Source organism: Ailuropoda melanoleuca, chromosome 2 (genome assembly GCF_002007445.2).
Source record: "Ailuropoda melanoleuca isolate Jingjing chromosome 2, ASM200744v2, whole genome shotgun sequence".
NCBI lineage: Eukaryota > Metazoa > Chordata > Mammalia > Carnivora > Ursidae > Ailuropoda > Ailuropoda melanoleuca.
In genome coordinates, this window is record NC_048219.1 from 19,724,887 (window position 1) to 19,744,906 (window position 20,020).

The window sequence follows — 20,020 nt, forward strand, 5'->3', positions numbered from 1 at the left end:
AAAATCTTTAAAAAAAAAAAAAAGAAAAAGAAAACATCGCTGAAATCCAGTCTTAATAATAAAACAATAAAAGTAATGCTAACCAACATTTTTTTTAGATTTTCCACGAACCAGGCACTGTACTAATTACAAGTATTTTCGTGTTTAAATGTCACAGCATCTCTATGAAAAAGATACTATTATTCTCCCTATGTTTAAAGAAGTGACTTCAGAGAAGTTAAGTGACATGTAGTAGGACTAGAGTTCTGCTGCAGATTTAATCTAGAGCCTACTCTCTTAATCACTACCCCAAAGGGCCCTTCCTGTGAATGCATTAAACACTCTGGGAAGATGTGTCTTGAGAGTTTTGAGCGGACAGCCAGCTCTGCACCACGCTCCCTAAGGGAGACACGAAAGGGATGGGAAACTCACAAGGCTTACAGAGAATGGCAGAGCTATGCGTTCATTGCTGTTCATCCAGAATCTGGGGTGCATTTATTGAATACCTGCTGTTTGCTAGGTACTGGGGATGCATGTGTAAAAAGACAGGCCTGGGCCCTGTGATCAGGAAACTCACAGTCAAGTAGAGATGGGTAAAACCATCAGAACAGCAGTGCAAACATAGCCTCCAAGCAGGATGATAAGACTCAGGCATTTCCAGAGATCCCTGCTAGAGCACCATGGCACTTTCTGCAGGAAAGGCAAAGTGGGAGGAATGGATGAGGGAGAGCCTATGAGAGTCAGGGTCTGACCTACGGCAGGCAGGCAGGCAGGCAAGTATGTCTCCTTCTCTTCCTTCTCTCTGTTTTCTCCCCCATTCCTCCAANAAGTGGGAGGAATGGATGAGGGAGAGCCTATGAGAGTCAGGGTCTGACCTACGGCAGGCAGGCAGGCAGGCAGGCAAGTATGTCTCCTTCTCTTCCTTCTCTCTGTTTTCTCCCCCATTCCTCCAGGAGGGCAGGGGAAGAGAGCAACTGGGAGACTCTAGGCTGTGCCAAAGGCCTGAGGTGTCTGGGCTGACTCCCGACCCAGCCCCCAGCTTGGCCTGGCAGAACTGCTGCCAAGCTGGAAGTGACTAGCATATGTTCTGCTCACTTCCTGGAGCCCCTTCTCACTCTGCATCTATGAGACCGCACTCTTATTCCCTGTGAGCCTCTCTGTCCTTCCCAGCTCTCTCCAGGCTCTCCCTCCACCTGTCCTTTAAAAGTCCCATTTCCCAGGGCGCCTGGGTGGCTGGGCTGGTTAAGCGTCCAACTCTTGATTTCAGCTCAGGTCATGATCTCAGGGTCGTGAGATTCAGCCCCACGTCGGGCTCCGTGCTCAGCGGGAGTCTGCTTGGATATTCTCTCCCTCTGCCCCTACCCCTGTTCCCACACTCATGTGCACTCGCTCTCTTTCTCTCTCTCTCAAATGATCTTTTAAAAAAATAAAAATAAAAAATAAAAGTCACATTTCCCAGAATTCCCAGCTCTCTTTTTCTCTTTATTTTCTATATAACTATCTCTCAGGACACAGTTTACCTACTCATTCAGTGATTCATTCATCCATGCATCCAGCTAGTACTCACAGAGGTGTCTGTTAGGTACCAGACCCTGTACTAGGGTCTGGGATGACGGAAGTGAAAGATATGCAGGGGCCTTCAGCCTGTAGCCTGGGAGGAGATATGGGTAAAATTAAAAAGGGAAGTTAAGTGTGTTACAGATGTTTCGAAGGAACCATGCTCTGGGGTCACAGGGGAAGAGACCCTGACCTGGGCCAGGTGGTGCTAGAGGAAGTGAGCCTTGGACGGAGCCTTCAGGAACAGAGGGGAAGGGGTCCTCCACACCAAGGAGTGAGAGTGCAGAGGGATGAGGGAGGTGCTTTGGGGAAGACGCTCCTGGCTTGGTGGGATCGGAGAAGAGAGGGTGTGTGAAGCTGGAGCTGGAGCCAGAGAGGGATTTTTAGACTTTGGATATTGTTCCTAAGGACCCACTGAGAGATCTAAGTTAGGGAATGGCTTGACATCATGGAAAGCCGCCTCTGCAGCCAGGGCGAGAACAGACTGAGGAAGGATGATGAGCGTGTGCCTGAAACCAGCACTCCCATCAATAAATGTACTCCCCCGGTCCAAGGCGGACCCTGGGGTGACTGCCACCTCTTCACTTACTGCTCTGTTGCTGGTCCTGTGCTAGGTGCCCAGGATAAAGCAGGGAAGCAAGATAGGCCAAGTGCAACCTGCAGGGAGCGTTCTTCCAAGGAGATGGTCTTCATCCACGGCCCTGTCCCCGTGACCCCGCACCCGTTTAGGCACCATGTTCCCTAAAATCTCACTCTTGAATCTCTCCATTCTACTCCCCTCCCCCAAACCCACCTAGACTGTGCAGTACCGCCCACCCAGCTAATCTCTTTGCCTTACTGCTTGAATCCAGCCTGAGCTACACACTGCCATCCGAGAGGCCTTTCTGAGACCAAGTCAGCTTAATCAGGTTGGACAGGACCTTCAGAAGCCCTGTAGGAGAAAATCCTAATTTGTTTTTATGGCTGGCAAGGACCTTGATGGTCTGACCTGGTCTAGGCCTCGTCTGCCTCTGCCTCCCACCCATACCACATCACACACAGTGCCTGACCAGACATCCCCGCTGTCATCCCCAACTTTGCCCATGCAACGTGTGTTCATCCCTCATCTCAATCAGTCCTTCCTGTGTGTCAGGTCCACACTTGTCCGCTGGCAGGGAATGAGGAAATGCGCATAACACATCCTTATTCTCTAGTTGTCCGTGGTGATGGACCAAAAGAGATGAGATAGGGATGTGCGGTGAGGGGTACGGGGCGATCATGGATGAGCGAGAGGAAAACACCTGTGTTCTCACCCTCTCTGTCATCAGTGTTACCTTTTTCAGGAAATGAAGAGTGTGCGTCTCACAGTATTTTTAGGAAACTTTGGCACCAGTGAATACAACAGATTGAAAGAAGAAGTCACTAGACATAGGAACCAGCAAGGCAGAAAGAGTTAGGACCTAAATTAAAGTAAAGATAGTGAGGCCAGGAGAGTCATGATAGACGTTGAGAGGGACACACTGACAGTCCTGGGGGACCCACCTGGCTCTGAGCACCAATCACAATCTGTAATGATGTTATGTGGCCTCCTCAGTAGTAAGTTCCACGGCAGCAGGCATCGTGGTTCAACACGTGTTCTTCAAGTATCTACTATGTGTTAGGTACGCTTCTGTATATCAGTATGAAAGCCACCAAAGATCTCAGCCTTCCTTGAATTTAAATTCTAATGGGGGAAGAAGACAAAAGACAATAAACAAAATCATACATACATTGTATTAGAAAGTGCCCGGATCTAAGAAAAGAGTAACAAGTAGAGCAGGGTGAACAGGGCCATGAGTACTGAGAATTGGAAGGGAAGGGTCGCAGGATTAACTCGTGTGGTCCAAGGAGACCTCACTGAGCAGGTGGCACTTATGCATATTGAAGATGAGAGAGTTATTAGCGTCACGCCTGGCGCACAGCAGGGCTCACTGTAAGGGTGTTGCGAGGTTAGAAGAAGCAGCTCATACGTCTCCTAGTTTTTAGTCTGGGTGTCTTGTGGGGAAAAGATGACGGGTTCTAGTGGAGACACAGGCGTTTGAGGCGGGGCAGAGCTGCGGATCTCAGAGAGCTCAAGGCCACCAGTTTAATATTCTAACTCACCCACACTGTGAGTGTTCTTGATTCTGGTGTCCTTCTCCCACAGGCTCAGATTATGTTGGAGCTGAAGACTCGTGTGGAAGAATTAAAAATGGAGAACGAGTATCAGCTTCGACTGAAGGACATGAACTACTCTGAGAAGATTAAGGAGCTAACGGATAAGTTCCTCCAGGAAATGGAGTCCTTGAAAACGAAAAACCAGGTCTGTTGGAGAGACTCAGCCAACAACCACAAATAACAAGACGTTTTCAATTTCCTCAAGATGGAACTGGCGTACGCTATCCAAGCTACGCTCAAACAATGAACCATATGATCACGCCTGGTTTTTAAGCACGGCTGATGACATCAGAACCACTTACAGCAAAGTGCCAGGTGGAACAAAGCAGAATATAAAACTCTCTATAGTGAATGGAATTAATCAAGGAAAATAAATACACATAGATCAGTTCACAAGAAAGTAGCTAGCAATGTGATTACCCCAGGAACTTGGGATTATTCCTCATTTAAATTTTGTTCTTTATACTTTTCTGTATTTTGCAAATTCTCTACAATGAGGCTATATTATCTTTATGATCAAGAGAAACTTACTTAAAAACAGAATGAAAAGGTCACAAGAAAAACAAAGGATAGAAAGAGAAGAGCTACCAGAATGCGGATTTCAGGATTGTCGGTAGATTAAATAACATTAGTCTACGTGGTCCTCCTGTAGTTAGATTCGATCCAGGACTCTCCCAGAATAATTATCTTATTCTCCACAAATCTGTCTTGCCCTTCATCCAAAACCCCCAATTTTTGGCTCAGAGAGTATTTGTTCTTTTATGTTATCTCCACGGGTCAGAGGGTTTGACCCAAAAAAAAAAAAAAAAAAAGGCCCCTGACTGTTATTTTTATTATTTCGTTCCTTTAGTCAACACACATTGCTGTGGGGCCCTCCATGAGCTAAGCGCAAAGCTCTTCTTGGGGGCGGGCCCTCGGCTTGCAAGGAGCTTTCCTGCTCGATTAAAGAAAACACTCCTTAGAAGCGGACACGTCAGCACAACCAAGAATTTAGTTGACAGCAACATGCAGACAACAGAGAATTCAAATGAATCTTTACTTTCTTCCACCCCAAAATCCATCTGCTACATGTCCAAAACTGAACTCATCATTGACAAGACGCATTTAGGAGAAAGGATATAAATAGAGAAAGTCTAGAACTTTCAGAGCAGAATATAATGTAAATAGAAAATGATAGCTTGCGTGTTGCTCATGGAACAATGCTTGGTGCAAAATAAGGGCTTGAGAAGGAGGATGTCACTTATAAACTGTGTTCTTGCCCTAGGGCTGCTTTCAGCAGATGTGTGGGAATGAGAACAGTCGACTCTGTGTTTTAGGTTTTAAGAACAGAGAAAGAAAAGCAGGATGTGTCCCATCAGGAGCGCATTGAGGATCTACTAGAGAAACAGAACCGAGAACTGCAGGACCTGGGTGAGTCCCCAGCTAGAGGCCACGGGGGCAGGGGGAGTGGTGGAGGGGGCAAAAGTCTGAGAGTCCCTTGGACCCAAAAGAAGTCCCAGGTAATCTGGCTTTGTCTGTCCACAGGCTGCATGTATGCCCTGGATTTCACTGTGGTGTTTACTCCTGTGCATTTGCTCATTCGTTGAGCACGTATTAAACACTTACTGCATGCCAGCAGGAGATACGGAGGAGGGCAGGTCGGAGCCTGACAGGCTGCCACGAGTCCCAGACTCACCAACCACATTAGGCGCTCTAAGGAGTCACCTAACCTCACTGAGCCAAAGTTTACTCTTCCGTAAAACAGGGGTGCTGATAACTATTTTGCATATTCAAAACATTCTTCTTGGCCCTGGACCCCCAAACATCCCTCTGCCCTTTCCTGGAAACCTTCTGCCTAGCCGACAATGTGGGGGAGGGGGGTTGGTTGCCTGACGAGCTGATGGGGTGCGGGCAGGTGAGGAAGCTGGGCAGGCGTTTGCCTCACAGCCTTGGAGGCACCTGCCCTGGATGCGGCTGGCGGTGGGTGGGAGAGCTCAAAGGCTCCGGGGTGGGTGGCCCTGAGGTTGGTGCTCCTATCCCAGGTGAAATAACCATCCTTGCTTCTCTCCAGAATGTTGCAACAACCAAAAGTTGCTTCTAGAATATGAAAAGTACCAGGAATTACAGCTCAAGTCCCAGAGGATGCAGGAAGAGTATGAAAAACAGCTTCGGGATAACGATGAGACCAAAAGCCAGGCCCTGGAGGAGCTGACTGAGTTTTACGAGGCCAAACTGCAGGAAAAAACCACCCTTCTGGAAGAGGTACTCACCGGAAGCTGACCTGCACCTCCCTTTCACGGTGTGTCCTGCAGGCCTGGCCTGCGAACAGCCCAGAGAGCTGTGGGAAAGCTGGCCTCACCTCCTTTGCCTTCCGTCCCTTCCTTTCAGCACGCGTGCATTTTGGAGCCTGCTCTTTACTATTTCTTTCCCTCTAGACCAGGGAACCCAGTGAGCTGGGAGGTGCTCAGCTTTAGGGACTGAAATTTTGTGGACAGACTAGGTCACATCTGCTGTTCTATCCTAATTGTACCTTCAAGCTTTAAGGACTGGAGAGACCTTTTTGGGAGAAGCCGGTAGGACCTAGAGAGGAATCAGGGCCCTGAACAATGGGGCAGGTGGTTGCCTGAAACCCTTTCACCACTCCTTGTGCATTATGAGATAAAATCATTCCTTCACTGATTTAACAAACCCGGATGGTATCTTACTGGTTTACCAGCTTGAGTACTGGGTGACCAAGAGAAATAAAGACCAGGGCCCGGTTTTCAGTCGTGTGAGGGAGGCGGTCACACAAATGGATCCTCAGAGGGGCGTGCACAGGATAGCAGGGGGCCGCAGATCTCCCGGAGGGGTCGGGGAAGGCTTGCAGGAGCTAATGAGACCCAGCAGGAATCGAAGCTAGAATGAACAGGAGACGGGGGAATGCAAGAGGGAAGGGCACACAGGCAGAGCCAAGTCAGAGAATGTTCAAGCAGTTTGGTTGCCAAAATATCTAGTTTCCCAAGATGAAGAGAAAACTGAGAAGAGCCAGATGGCCGCCTTTCCCGCCTGAAATTGCAGCAGATGGCGTGCTGTAAGGCGACAGGAGAGTCAGGGAGCTGCGGAAGGAGTTCCGAAGGGAAGGAGGAAGGGAGTGACCGAGAAGGGGACTGGCAGGTGTGTGGCTGAGCACGCAGCTGAGGTTTGCACCTGAATGCTGGCGGCTTTCATTCGCCAGGCCGGTGCTTTCCCACGGCAGGCCCGGCATCAGGACTGCGAGTGAGGAAGGCGAGGAGAAGCCCTGCTGCCTGGCTGGGGTTTTACTGAGCGGTGCCACAGACGAACACAGGTCGTCTGTCTGGTGGGCACCCAGCAGGCCCGGGCCGGAGAGGGGTAGAGAACCGAGAGCCTGGAAGACTGGAGGAATCCGGACAGGGCCGGGGGACACGGTGAGGTGAGGGCTGTGCCAGACGCCTGGGGTCCAACAGGGAGATCACCGGGGCCGAGGGCAGGGCCCGCGTGTTCAGGCTTCAGATGCGGGCCCGTTCCGGGGGTGGACCTGAGCGTGGGTAGCTGAGGCCGAGGTGAGACGAAGGTCAAAGCACCCTGGGACATTACAGGACCCTCTGTCACCACCCCCCGTTATGGCAGGAGGACTGAGTCGGCACCCAGAAGTCTTCAGTGAGCTGGGAAGGGAGCAGGCAGTGGGGAATAAAGGAGGTGAGAAGTGGAGGGGACGGTCTCCTCTCAGCACGGGCCTCAGACGGAGCAGGCTGAGCTCTGACAGCGGCACTGGGAGTGTTCCCTGCAGACCCTGCCCGCCACCCAGCCCCAGTGCCCGTTGTTGCCAGCCCGCTCCCTCCCATCCGACCACGTGGAGTAGCCGGGTTCCCCACACAACTCTCAGCCTCTGCTCTGGATGATTCCTCTTCACCTGGCTGCTGGTCCTCCCCCTTAGGGACTCAGGACGAGAGCCAACTCCTGGAGGGATTCTTCCCTACCCCGTCTCCCCTCCCAGGCGGCTAAGCAGCCTTCCTCTGTGTCCTCAAGGCCCCCAGATTCCTTGTTCTTACGTGGCCTATACAGTAGCATCCTACCTTTACTTCTCTTCCCCCCGGGGAGCCTCTCAAGGGCAGGGACTGTGTCTCACCCATCTGCGATTTTCAAACCCTGCAAGGGCTGGGGCAGCGTGTCCTGGAAGCTCTAGAAATGTCTGTCCACCTCCAGTAAACTGATCTGAGCTTTGCCTCTGGGGACGTGGGGGTTGGGTGGGGGATGAATCTGGCCTGAGGGGAGAGAGGCTGGCCTTCCTCCCAGGACCCCCATAGTCATTACAACCCCTCTCTTCTTTTGAGTCAAAGGTGTCAACTCAGAACTTCCCTAGGGACCTTCCACCTGGCAGGCCTCCTCCCCGACCTGGCTGGCCTACTTTCCTTTTCAGCCGCATCTACCAGAACCAGAGCGGTGGCTGGCGGGCGACTCTGGGCTGCAGACAGAGCACACGGTGCCAGGCTTCTGTCTCGCAAGGGTTTGGTGACACGTGATGGGCAAAGAGAGCAGCCTTTCTCAGGAGCCCAGTTTTAACACCATTTTGTCTCTCTGAGCCCCCGAAGCGCTCACTCCAAGGATGGTACAGCTCACGGGCCTGCCAGGGTCGGTGTGGGGGAAAACGGTGGACTCTGACTTTGTATGTAACTCGCACCACTTGGGGGCAAAAAGGAGGCCCGCGTGAGTCACCTTTCAGACTCCACCAGGCAGGCCAAGTTAGTTTTTCCCACGTCGGGGCTCCAGGCTTTCACTCTCTATGTACCAGCTGCTGGGCAGGGGGTCCCCAGTGGTGAGCAGAGGGATGTGACCCCACCACCAAGGAGCTTCCATGCCGCTGGAGGAGCCTGTCAAACAGGCAGTGTCAGTGTAACATAAGGTGCTGGGGGACGTGCAGGGGACTGGATGAAGGAGCAGGAAGGCAGAGCTCCAGATGCGCTCGTTCAGCCAGCGAGTGAGCACGTACCGTGTGCCCGTGCCGGCTGTGCTCTGGGAACGCGGCGGTGAACATGAGAGACCAGGGTTCTGCCCTGAGGATCGCCTGTCTAATGGGAAAGGCCATCAGGTAGTTCCACAAATACAGAGTTACAACTGTCCCAGGTTCAGTGAGGGAAAGACAGAAGCAGCGTGGGTGTCAGGCTGAAGACCAGCGGTGGAGCAGGTAGGAGGAGATGTCGAAGGTGGTCATGGGAGTGACGGAGCCTGCGGCCTCATCTGGTAGGAAGAGAAGGGAAGACAGAGGACAGACAGGAGGGCAGTGGAAGGTCAGGGGACCCATGGCCTTGGTTCCCATGTCTGTAATAACACTCGCCCTCCTATTCCCCATGATAGGGCCCGCGTATGCTCCTCTCATCCCGGGCCCGGTCAGCACAAAAGGGCCATGTGTCCCTTGTCCCCGAGCACACTCTCCCTTCTCTGACCCAGGCCCAGGAAGATGTCAGGCAGCAGCTGCGGGAGTTCGAAGAGACCAAGAAACAGATTGAAGAGGATGAAGACCAAGAAATCCAAGATATCAAAACCAAGTATGAGAAAAAGCTTCAGGATGAGAAGGAATCAAACCTGCGGCTCAAAGGAGAAACAGGCATCATAAGGAAGAAGGTATGGCGCCGTTCTGGACAGGCCTGAACTCGGCCAAGGGCTGTATTGCCCAGAATACCTCCGCCCCGCCAGGCAGGCACACCCTTCCCACCCCTCCTCGGGACTCTCCCTTCTCTGTCCTTTCACAGGGTTAGTGACACTTGCCCTGACACTGATGGACAGACACCCCCAGCTTTCATTTATGGGCAAGTAGGATTTAGTCAGTTTTCAGAGTTAAACCTCTGGTAGAAATGGAGGTGAGGTCTTCTGGAGGCGAGGTCAAGTCCTAGAGGTGTCCTTAGGCTCTCGGTGTGGGGAGCTGGGGGTGGGAGAAGGACGGGAGCATAGGATGCTTAGTTTACAAGATAGGGCAAAGAGGGATTCAGTTCACAGATCCTTGTAGAATTCCAGTTTCCCCAAAATGTTTAGCCTTAGAGAAGCCAACTTCAAAGCAAACTGACGTTCCTTCCCGTTAGAAACCACACAGCTTATCAATCCAGGGACAATGTCGTCTTCCCTTCTTAGACATGGCCAGTGGCTCATCCGTTACAATATCTGTGACCTTGGTGGGGCAGGATCCCCACCTTTCAAGGTTAGAGTGGTCATAGAAAGCAGCGGGTCCACCTGGGGAGCTGGTCTCCGAGCTTCTTGTCCCGGACAGTCCCTCCTCACAGCGGGGAATTGGACTGGATCTTCCCAGACAGAATGCCACATCAGTCATGAGGCCTAGGAAATCCCCACCCTGTCCCAAATCTCCAAAAATTCACTCCCAGAAATGTCGAGCGCTGGATGTGTTTTCAGCTCACGAGTGTGGGGAGTTTGGGTCACAGGGTGGCAATGGGGAGCTCTGTAAGCGTGCAGGCATTCGGGAGGCAGAGAGGGCAGTGCAAAGACTTTGGTGGTGTCTCTTGTGTCCGCAGTTCAGCAGCCTGCAGAAGGAGATCGAAGAGAGAACCAATGACATTGAGAGCCTGAAGGGGGAGCAGGTGAAGCTGCAAGGGGTCATTAAGTCCCTGGAGAAGGACATCCTGGGCCTCAAGCGGGAAATCCAGGAAAGAGATGAGACAATTCAAGATAAGGTGAAGGCTCATCTCTGTCCCCCCTCAACCACCTAGATGGGCCCAGGGGACAAAGCTCAGGAGAGCGGGCCCCTGGACGCTTGGAACACATTCATGGAATCTGATGGGGGATGAGTGTTCAATGAAGGACTTGCTGTGCACTTGGTACTGGGCTGATTGCTGGAAACACGCCACACTCAGTTCTCCCAGGGACCCCAGGGGCCACGAGGGACCCAGCTGTAGAGCTCAGGAAACTGAGTTCCAGGTGGTTTGGTATCTTGCCCAAGGTCATATAGTCCATAGGCGATAGACTTGGGCTAAGAACCCAAGTCAGCCAACTGTAGGGCGCCTGCCCTCCGCTGCTCCAGTCATCCTCGGGTGACTGCCCACGGACAGCGGGCAACTCACCCACCTCATTGCCCACTCCCTGTGGTTGGCCTACAACTGCTAGGTGCCCCAGAAAGCTGGTATCCCTTTTCAGCATGCCTTTCTTATAAAACGCTTAGAAGAAAACACATCACATTTTGTGAGATTTACCAATATCTTGGATCCCCCCCCACACACGCAAATCCAGGCTGTGCGTCCTCCTGCCCATCCCCGCGCCATTCCCGCCTCAGGCAGGTGGGATTCTCCAGTGGTTGAGATCATGGGCTTCAGCACTGATTAATTGGGTTCCAGCACAGGTTTTGCCATTTACTGGCCACAGGACCTTGCACAACTTCTCTGAGCCTCGTTTTCTCACCTGTGAAGTGGGTCCCGTCAAGGGGTCTGCTAAGNAATAGACTTGGGCTAAGAACCTAAGTCAGCCAACTGTAGGGCGCCTGCCCTCCGCTGCTCCAGTCATCCTCGGGTGACTGCCCACAGACAGCGGGCAACTCACCCACCTCATTGCCCACTCCCTGTGGTTGGCCTACAACTGCTAGGTGCCCCAGAAAGCTGGTATCCCTTTTCAGCATGCCTTTCTTACAAAACACTTAGAAGAAAACACATCACATTTTGTGAGATTTACCAATATCTTGGATCCCCCCCACCACACGCAAATCCAGGCTGTGTGTCCTCCTGCCCATCCCCGCGCCATTCCCGCCTCAGGCAGGTGGGATTCTCCAGTGGTTGAGATCATGGGCTTCAGCACTGATTAATTGGGTTCCAGCACAGGTTTTGCCATTTACTGGCCACAGGACCTTGCACAACTTCTCTGAGCCTCGTTTTCTCACCTGTGAAGTGGGTCCCGTCAAGGGGTCTGCTAAGGGGAATGGAATCATGTCTGCATGAAATTTCTGCATGTGAGCCTTTGTGTATGTGTCTGGGTGTTGGTGTAGGGAAGATCCAAAGCTCTCTTCAGATTCTCAAAGGGGGGTAAAGAGGGTAAGGCCTCCTGACCTAAACCTGCAACAGTCTCTTATCCAGCCCAGCGGCCTTCCTTCCCACTTCCTACCCTGCTCCCCGCCACCGTAGTCTGTAACTGTGTCATTCTTCAACTTACAATTCTGCCGTAGCTCCCCATTACCTGTGGCAGGGACAGCAAAGGTTTTTCTGTAAAGGGCTAGGTAGTAAGTATTTCGTCTTTGCACACAGTGTGGCCTCTGTCCCCCTACTCAGTTCTGCCACTATGTTGTAAAATCAGCCAGAGACCACGCGTAAATGAGTGGGCTTGGCCGTGATCCAATAAAACTTTAACGGAAACAGGTCAGATTTGACCCAAGGGCCGTAGTTTGCCAACTCTAGCCTCCTGGACACCTTCTGAACCCCCTTTAACCCAACAGGCAGGACCCTAGCCTCCTCCCCTCCTCTTCTCCAGCCCCTTTCTCACTTCCCCGTGAACCACTGCTCTACACGACCGCGGTTTACTCTCAGCGCCGTCGGTGCATACTGTCTGTGCNGGCGCTGCGCGTACAAGACACGGGGGCAACGCCCACAAGATTCATCCGTCATTTCAATACCAAAGCCTTCACAACAAATCATTCTACAAATGCCAAGTACCCATCATGGAACCACCTTTCTAATTCAAAGAACACATTTCAACAAAGAAAAGTAGTGAACCCACTAAGGACTGATGAACTTGCAGAGTGTAGCAGACACCTGTTCTGTTCTCAAGAGCGTGAACTTTTCAAAGGTGTGCTCCGTCCGTCAATGCAGGTAACTGGAGGGCTCAGGAGGGGCGGAGGGGATGACAGGGAGCATACCTCAGCCCTGACCAACTGACATGCGAGCACAACCCCAGGGCCCCGGGAGAGACCCGGACACTGACGGACAGCCCGAGGGGAGAAAGCGGGTCGCTGGTGGGGCTCGACTCTGATGCATCAAGTCAGGGCTAGCAGAAATCACCAGTCCAGCGGGGGGCGGGGGGAGGGAGATGGGCCAAAATGAACGTGTCCTAACGTCCTCACTGTTCACGGGAGGGAACCAACAGAAAAGACCTCAAGGAGGAAGTAGTCCATCTAAATTTATAAAGGTAACCCTCAGAACAAAAATACGGACGTTCTAAAGTATCTGGAAAAACTCATAAAAAAACACATTCATTGGCAAAACAAAAACAGCAAAAGAAACAACAGAAAGCGTATTACATTCGATGACAGGACCAAAACCAACTTTGTCTGTTTAATAAATACACACTGGCTAAACTCCACAGTACGAAAAAGACAGCCTGCATCACAACACCGAACTCAGTCTACAGGACACACTTCTAAAGTGGCTCAGAACAACGAGGCAAGAACGGGCACAGGCACATCACAGAAATGTAGTCCACACAAAGCCGGGGCCAGCATGGCGACCAACAAGATCGGCAATCCAGGGGAGGAACTGTTTTTTTAAAAAAAAAGGCAAACAGGGCATAGGTTGTTATAAAGCAAAGACTGTAAGAAATAAAGGAAATACTGACAGGAATACAGAATTATGAGACTTCACTTCTCTCCGTCCACAAAAACATCCAGGGAACAGAACTAGGTATTTATACAGAAGACCTAATTAACAAGGCAGATCTAGTTTGGTTAAATTTATTCTGAAACCCAAAACATACCTTCAACAGGTCCAAGGAAAATTCATTAAAGTTGAGCATAAAACTGGACACAAAAACAACCTTATTTAAGATCGTATTCATTTATTTATTTGAGAGCGAGCGAGAGTGTGCAGGGGGAGCAGAGGGAGAGGGAGGAGAGATAACATCAGGCAGACTCCGTGCTGAGCACACAGCCCAATGCAGGGCTCGATCCCAGGACCCAGAGATCATGACCTGAGCCGAAACCAAGAGTCCAACGCTCAACTGACTGAGCCCAGGCGCCCGCAGAACAACTTGCCTTACAGTGAAAGCAAACCAGGACAACTGGAAAACTCTCATGAACCAGTGACTCTAAAAACTGCCCAAAAATATCCAAGCACAGTACCTAGAAAGCTAAAGCAGAACAAGTTAAAAAATAAAAACCTAAAAATAATATTAGTCCAAGAGCCCCTTAAGGGAAAAACAGAGACATCACTAGCTAACTGAGCCAACAGTCAAGACACAAAGCACAAAAACACAGAAACTAAGAAATGTCTACAGAGCCACGGCCATACGTAACAAAGAAATTAATTATAAGCAACTACTTTGCTCATTCCTGTGCAAAAATTGAAGATAAACTCTATAATTTTCTAGGAAAATATAAATGACCAAAACTTGACCAAGAAAAAAACAGAATACTTGAACAATTTCAAAAGAATTTAATAGAGGAGGTTGGCAAAGAGCCTAAATTTCTTAGAAAAACACCAGGAAGGGACAAATTCACAAGGCAATTCTATCAAAATCTTAATGGCCAGATTACTCCAATGTGATTTAAACTTCTTTGGTACGTAATAAAGAAGGGAAGCAAGGAATCTAGCAAAATAATGGTAACAAACCCCTACAAAAATAGCACAGAAAAACTAGGCGAACACTGTAAAAACCTTAAATATTTCAATTGACAAAATAATATTAAGTATTAATATAATATAAATATATTAATACACTCAAAAATATACCATAACCAAGTGTTTAATTCCAGGATTTCTCCAAAGATATTAAGAAATCAAGAGATATGATTTATCCCACTGACAGATCAAAACTGAGAAATCATGAAGATTTCTACATGTATTAAAAAGTAAAATTCAACAACCTGCCCCTAACAAAATGGAGTAAATACTTTCGTAACCTGATCGGGAATAGTCAAAGATGTCTTTAACACTCTGCCAAAGGTAATCAGCAGCACAGCTGGAGTAAAGAAATGGTGTAAAAGTTGGTAAAGATTTAAAATGATCATTATTTGCAGATTACGTATCTAGAAAACCCAAGAAAATCAGCTAACATACTATTTTAAATAACCAAATAATATAATCCATTACTTGTGTGGATACAAACTAATATACTAAAATTAATAGCATTCATATATACAAACCAAAAACACAGGAGATTTAAAACAAGACCCCAATTATTTACAACAGCAGTAAGAAAGACAGTAACAAACAGTGATAAATATAATAAATGAAAAGATCTGTATGAAAAAAATCCTGAAATGTGACAGATACATGAGAAGATGAAGAGATGGAAAGACATGCCTGATATTTGAATGGAAGACACCAAAATCCGAATTGCCCCTAAGATAATTTAATTAAGTGCCACCACAAAGAGGGCAAGTTAATTCTAAAGTTCTACAGAGAATTAAAAAAGAACTTCCCAAGAAAATTCTTTCAGGGTAATATCAGATATTAAAACATTATAGAGCCAAGGTAATTGAACTTGGGCGGAACAGCAGGCCAAAAGAACGAACACCAAGTCCGGAAAGAGACCCAAATACGCTGTTTGATTATGATCAAAGTGCCATTTCAAATAGGTGGGGGAAAGATCGATCAATCAACACACGACATTAGGACAAGGGCTCACTGACTTGAAAAAAGAATAAATGTGGAGCGTGGAGCCCTACCTTAGTCTGTGCCCATCAATAAATTCTGAATTGGTCAGATTTAAAGGTTAAAAAGAAAACCACACAATCACTAGAAGAAGAACATGGGAGAGCAATCATGGTGTAAGAAAAACCTTCCTAATATGAAACAAAAGCCAAAGTGATTTAGGAAGACTGAAAATTATACGTAAAATCAGCAATTTCTACATAGCAAAAAACCAGGATAACCAAAGTTAAAATCACAAATGCTAACCTGGGAAATATATTTGTAATACACACACCCAGAAGATCTAAGTTATACATACTCCTAATATGTTTTTAAAAATCCTAAGTACTGGGATGCCTGGGTGGCTCAGCCTTTATAAAAGTATCTGCCTTCGGCTCAGGTCATGATCCCAGGGTCCTGGGATCGAGTCCCGAATCGGGCTCCCTGCTCAGCAGGAAGCCTGCTTCTCCCTCTCCCACTCCCCCTGATGGTGTTCCCTCTCTCGCTGTCTCTCTCTGTCAAATAAATAAATAAAATCTTTAAAAAAAAAATCCTAAGTACTAAGAAAAACCACAGGAGAACATCGTGTATCTGTCGTGGTCATGAAGACACTGCACCGACAGACAAGGCTTGGTGGGCAGCGCCTCACTGGGGACAATGAACGATCACCATTGCACAGGGCAAACACCCACCAAGCACAGAAACGGGAACACCTGGGAGCCAGAAGTTCCACGTCTGGAAATTCATCCTACAGACAGGCAGGTGTGAAGTAATATATACACAAGACAGGAAATCCATGACAGCATTGTTGGCCACAAGATTAGAAAGGATCTCAACATAAATCTTAGGGGACTGGCTAAATTATAATAAGCCATACAAAGAGCTATTACAGAATCATTAAACATGAAGCAGTGTTATGGATGTTAGGGTGACGTAAGCTCTAAGAGACATTATGTTTAAAATATCAGGGGATAGGGGTTAACATCCAGCACCCGTAGAGAACATACAACTCAATAACAAAGAGACAAAAAATTCAATTAAAAAGTGGCAAAGGGCGCCTGGGTGCCTCAGTTGGTGAAGCATCTGCCTTCAGCTCGGGTCACGGTCCCTGGGATCCTGGGATCGAGTCCCACCATCGGGCTCCGTGCTCAGCAGGGAGCCTGCTTCTCCCTCTCCTCTCTGTGATCTCTCCCTTTCTCTCTCTCTCAAATACATAAAATCTTTTTTTAAAAATGGCAAAACATCTGAACCGACACTTGCAAAGACGACATAAAGATGGCCAGCAGGTAGACAAACAGATGTTGAACACCGCTAACTATCAGGGTAACTCAACTCAAAACCATACCACCCCCCACACACACGCACCAGCACACATGTGCACACACGTGCACACGCACACAGGAATCTTATTCAGCCACAGAAAAGGATGAAGTTTTGCCATTTGTGACAACGTGGATAAATCTCGAAGGCACAGTGCTGCACGCAGCAGACTGACCTATGACCTCACTGGTATGTGGAATCTGAAAACACACACACACACACACACACCCCCATGCTCACAGACACAGAGAACAGACTGGTGGTGGTCAGAGGTGGGAAGTTGGGGTGGAGGATGAAATGGGTCAATGTATCAACTCTCAGCCACAAAGTAAAGGTCACGAGGGTACAATGCACAGCATGGTGCTTATGGTGAACGACACTGCACCACATATTCAAGTTGCCAAGTCCTCATCACAAGAAAAAAAATGTTTTTTTTCTAACAATGTCAGGTGATGAACGTACTAGATGAACTAGATGTGATCACAGTGGACAACATGAGGTTAAGGGCGCCGACCCCTGGCACAGTCAAAAATCCACATATAACTTTTGACTTCCCAAAATTTAACTACTAATAGCCCATTGTTAACCAGAAGCCTAACTGATAACATAAACTGTCAACACATATTCTGCATGTTTAATGGACTACATACTATCTTTTTACAATAAGCTAGGAAAAGGAAAGTGTTACTAAGACTCTTATGAGAAAATACATTTACAGAACTATCCCATCTTAAAAAAAAAAAACACTCGTTTGTAAATGGATCCACGTAGTTCAAACCCACGTTGTTTAAGGGTCGGCTGTATATACGGATACTCAACCGTGTTGAGCACCTGAAGCTAATAAGTTATTTGTAAATTATACCTCAGTTTAAAAAGAAAAAGGGAAAAGGAGTTGGTAAATAAAATCATGGTATAAAATGGTAGTTTCTCAAAAACATTCTAGGATCATGTCTGTACTTGCATAAAATCTAAAGTGGGTCCAGGAGGGTCGACACAAGTTCCTCCCGAGAACTGGGCAGCTCAACGAGCAAGGGCAGGGTGCAGACCTCTGTCCCCCGTGCCCTCATCAAGACTGCGTCTGTCCCTCTATTAGCTGGAGTCTGCTGCTACTTTTCAAAAGCAGCTACCGTCCACCACCCCTGCAGCAATCAGCAAGCTCCTCCCTTTGACACCAGCGTGCCCGTCGCAGGTAGTCTCCCCTTTCTTCTCAAACTCATCTTGCCTCTTCTTGCTTATTCACCCATTATAATTTTAAAACCAGTTTGCCAAGATCCATGAAAAAGGTTGAAATTCTAGCAGGGAGATCAGTAGGAGAAGGAAGGGAAGAATGAACCGGGGGTAAACAGAAGGGGGAATGACCATGAGAGACTATGGACTCTGGGAAACAAACGGAGGGCTTTAAAGGGGAGGGGGGTGGGGGACTGGGCTAGGCTGGTGATGGGTATTAAGGAGGGCACATATTGCATGGTGCAATGGGTGTTATACACAAGTAATGAATCATGGAACACAACATCAAAAACTAGTGGTGTGCTGTATGGTGACTCACATAACATAATAAAAAATTTTTTTTAAAAAGGTTGAAATTTTGATTAATTTGAGAATAAATATCACACTAAGTCTTTCCTCTGATAAACTTGGAACATCTGTTCATTTCTATATTCTATGTCTTTAACAAAGTTTTTTAATTTTTCTCCCTAAATTTTTGCACACTTTTTGTGAATTTTTCCCTAGGTATTGCGTATTTGTTGTTTCTTTTGAAAAAGGGATTTTATTTTATCTATTATTTTCTGGCTGGTGGTTTCCAGTATCTATCGAGAAACCGTGCTAACCTCTCACCAGGACCTGCAGCACAGCACTGCCAGGTGGTAACATGGGCACCTTTGTCTCAGACTTTGCAAAGGATTCTTGTAACTGTTCACCATTAACCCTGACACCTGCTGAGGGGTACTGGTAGATGTGTTTTATCAAATATAAATAAGCTCAATTACAAATACGATGCTGCTACAGGGTACCGGTAGCTACGTCTTCTTAAGGAAATTCCTTTCCAGTCCCAGTCCGCTGTTTTATTTTAACAAGAATGGCATCACATCACATTGTTCTTGGAAGGACCATGCCCTGGACGCGTACCACCCAGGAGCCATGCAGATAGCTGTACAACACGCAGTGAGACACAGAGAGTTGTTTTCTCTTTACTGGCAGTGTGTAGACCGANGCCGAAAGAGAAGTGGGGTCAGTGGAAGGCAGCTTGGGGACAGAAGGGTTACACGCCACACACACGCGGAAGGCCACGGGGCAGACCCAGGAGGCCCCTTCCACGGGGAGAGGATGACCAGCAGCGCACAGGGATGAAGGACCGGTTCTCCCTAGAACACGGGAACCACCACAGCCTGGGGAGAGAACAGCTGCACGGAAGGGTTTGCATTCTCTTTCTTTCTTTCTATTTAAATTCAATTAGCCAACATGTAATACTTCATCAGTTTTTTATGCAGTGTTCAGCAATTCATCGGTTGTGCATGACACCCAGTGCTCCAGGCAATACGTGCCCTCCTTAATGCCCATCACTCGGTCACCCCATCCTCTACCCCCTCCCCTCTGTAACCCTAAGTTTGTTTCCTGGAGTCCAGAGTCTCTCATGGTTTGTCTCCCTCTCTGATTCTCCCCTTCAGTTTTCCCAACAGGAATGTCCACAATAGCCAAACTGTGGAAGAAGCCGAGATGCCCTTCAACAGATGAACGGATAAAGAAGATGTGGTCCATGTAGACAATGAAATATTACTCAGCCATCAGAAAAGATGATTAGCCAACATTTGCATTGACATGGATGGAACTGGAGGGGATTATGCTAAGGGTTTGTGTTTTCTGAATGAGAGGTTTGGGTTTAGGCAATTCAGAATAAAGAGTAAGTAATTAGTATGCATGTAAAAGCTTTGGCTAGGGGCGCCTGGGTGGCTCAGTTTAAACAAATAAATCTTTAAAAAGAGAGAAAGAGACAGAGAGCTCGTGTGCAGGGCGGGGGAGGGAGAGAAGCAGACTCCCCACTGAGCACAGAGCCAGAAGTGGGGCTCAATCCCACAACCCTGAGATCATGACCTCAGCCAAAATCAAGTCAGACACTTAACTGACTGAGCCACCCAGGCGCCCCAACAAATTCTTTTAGATACTGCTTTGCATAAAATTGGCATTCAAGAAATGCTTCTTGGATATATAAATAAGAAACAGAATTTCAACATCATTTTTAATTTTTTTTATTTTAAATTACTTCTAGACTCACAGAAGAGTCGCAAAAACAGTCGAGTTCCCAGATGCCCTTTATCCACCTATACCTAAAGTTAAGTAAAAAAAAGTATAGCTATCAAAAGTTCTTAATTTTCCCTTTAAAATTTTATTTTATTTTTTTAAATTTTTTTAATGATTTTTTTTATTATATTATGTTAATCACCATACAGTACATCCCCGGATTC

At 47.9% G+C, this 20,020-nt stretch overlaps 1 protein-coding gene across 1 annotated transcript in view; it reads left to right on the forward strand.

The window, feature by feature from the left end:
• The window catches only part of CFAP57 (cilia and flagella associated protein 57), a 74,430-nt gene that overhangs the window by 31,869 nt on the left and 22,541 nt on the right, over positions 1-20,020 (forward strand). The window contains exons 13-17 of the mRNA XM_034654382.1: positions 3,701-3,856; positions 5,028-5,121; positions 5,762-5,952; positions 9,136-9,309; positions 10,209-10,383. Of these exons, the coding sequence (XP_034510273.1) occupies positions 3,701-3,856; positions 5,028-5,121; positions 5,762-5,952; positions 9,136-9,309; positions 10,209-10,383 (790 nt within the window). The remainder of the gene's footprint in view (positions 1-3,700; positions 3,857-5,027; positions 5,122-5,761; positions 5,953-9,135; positions 9,310-10,208; positions 10,384-20,020) is intronic.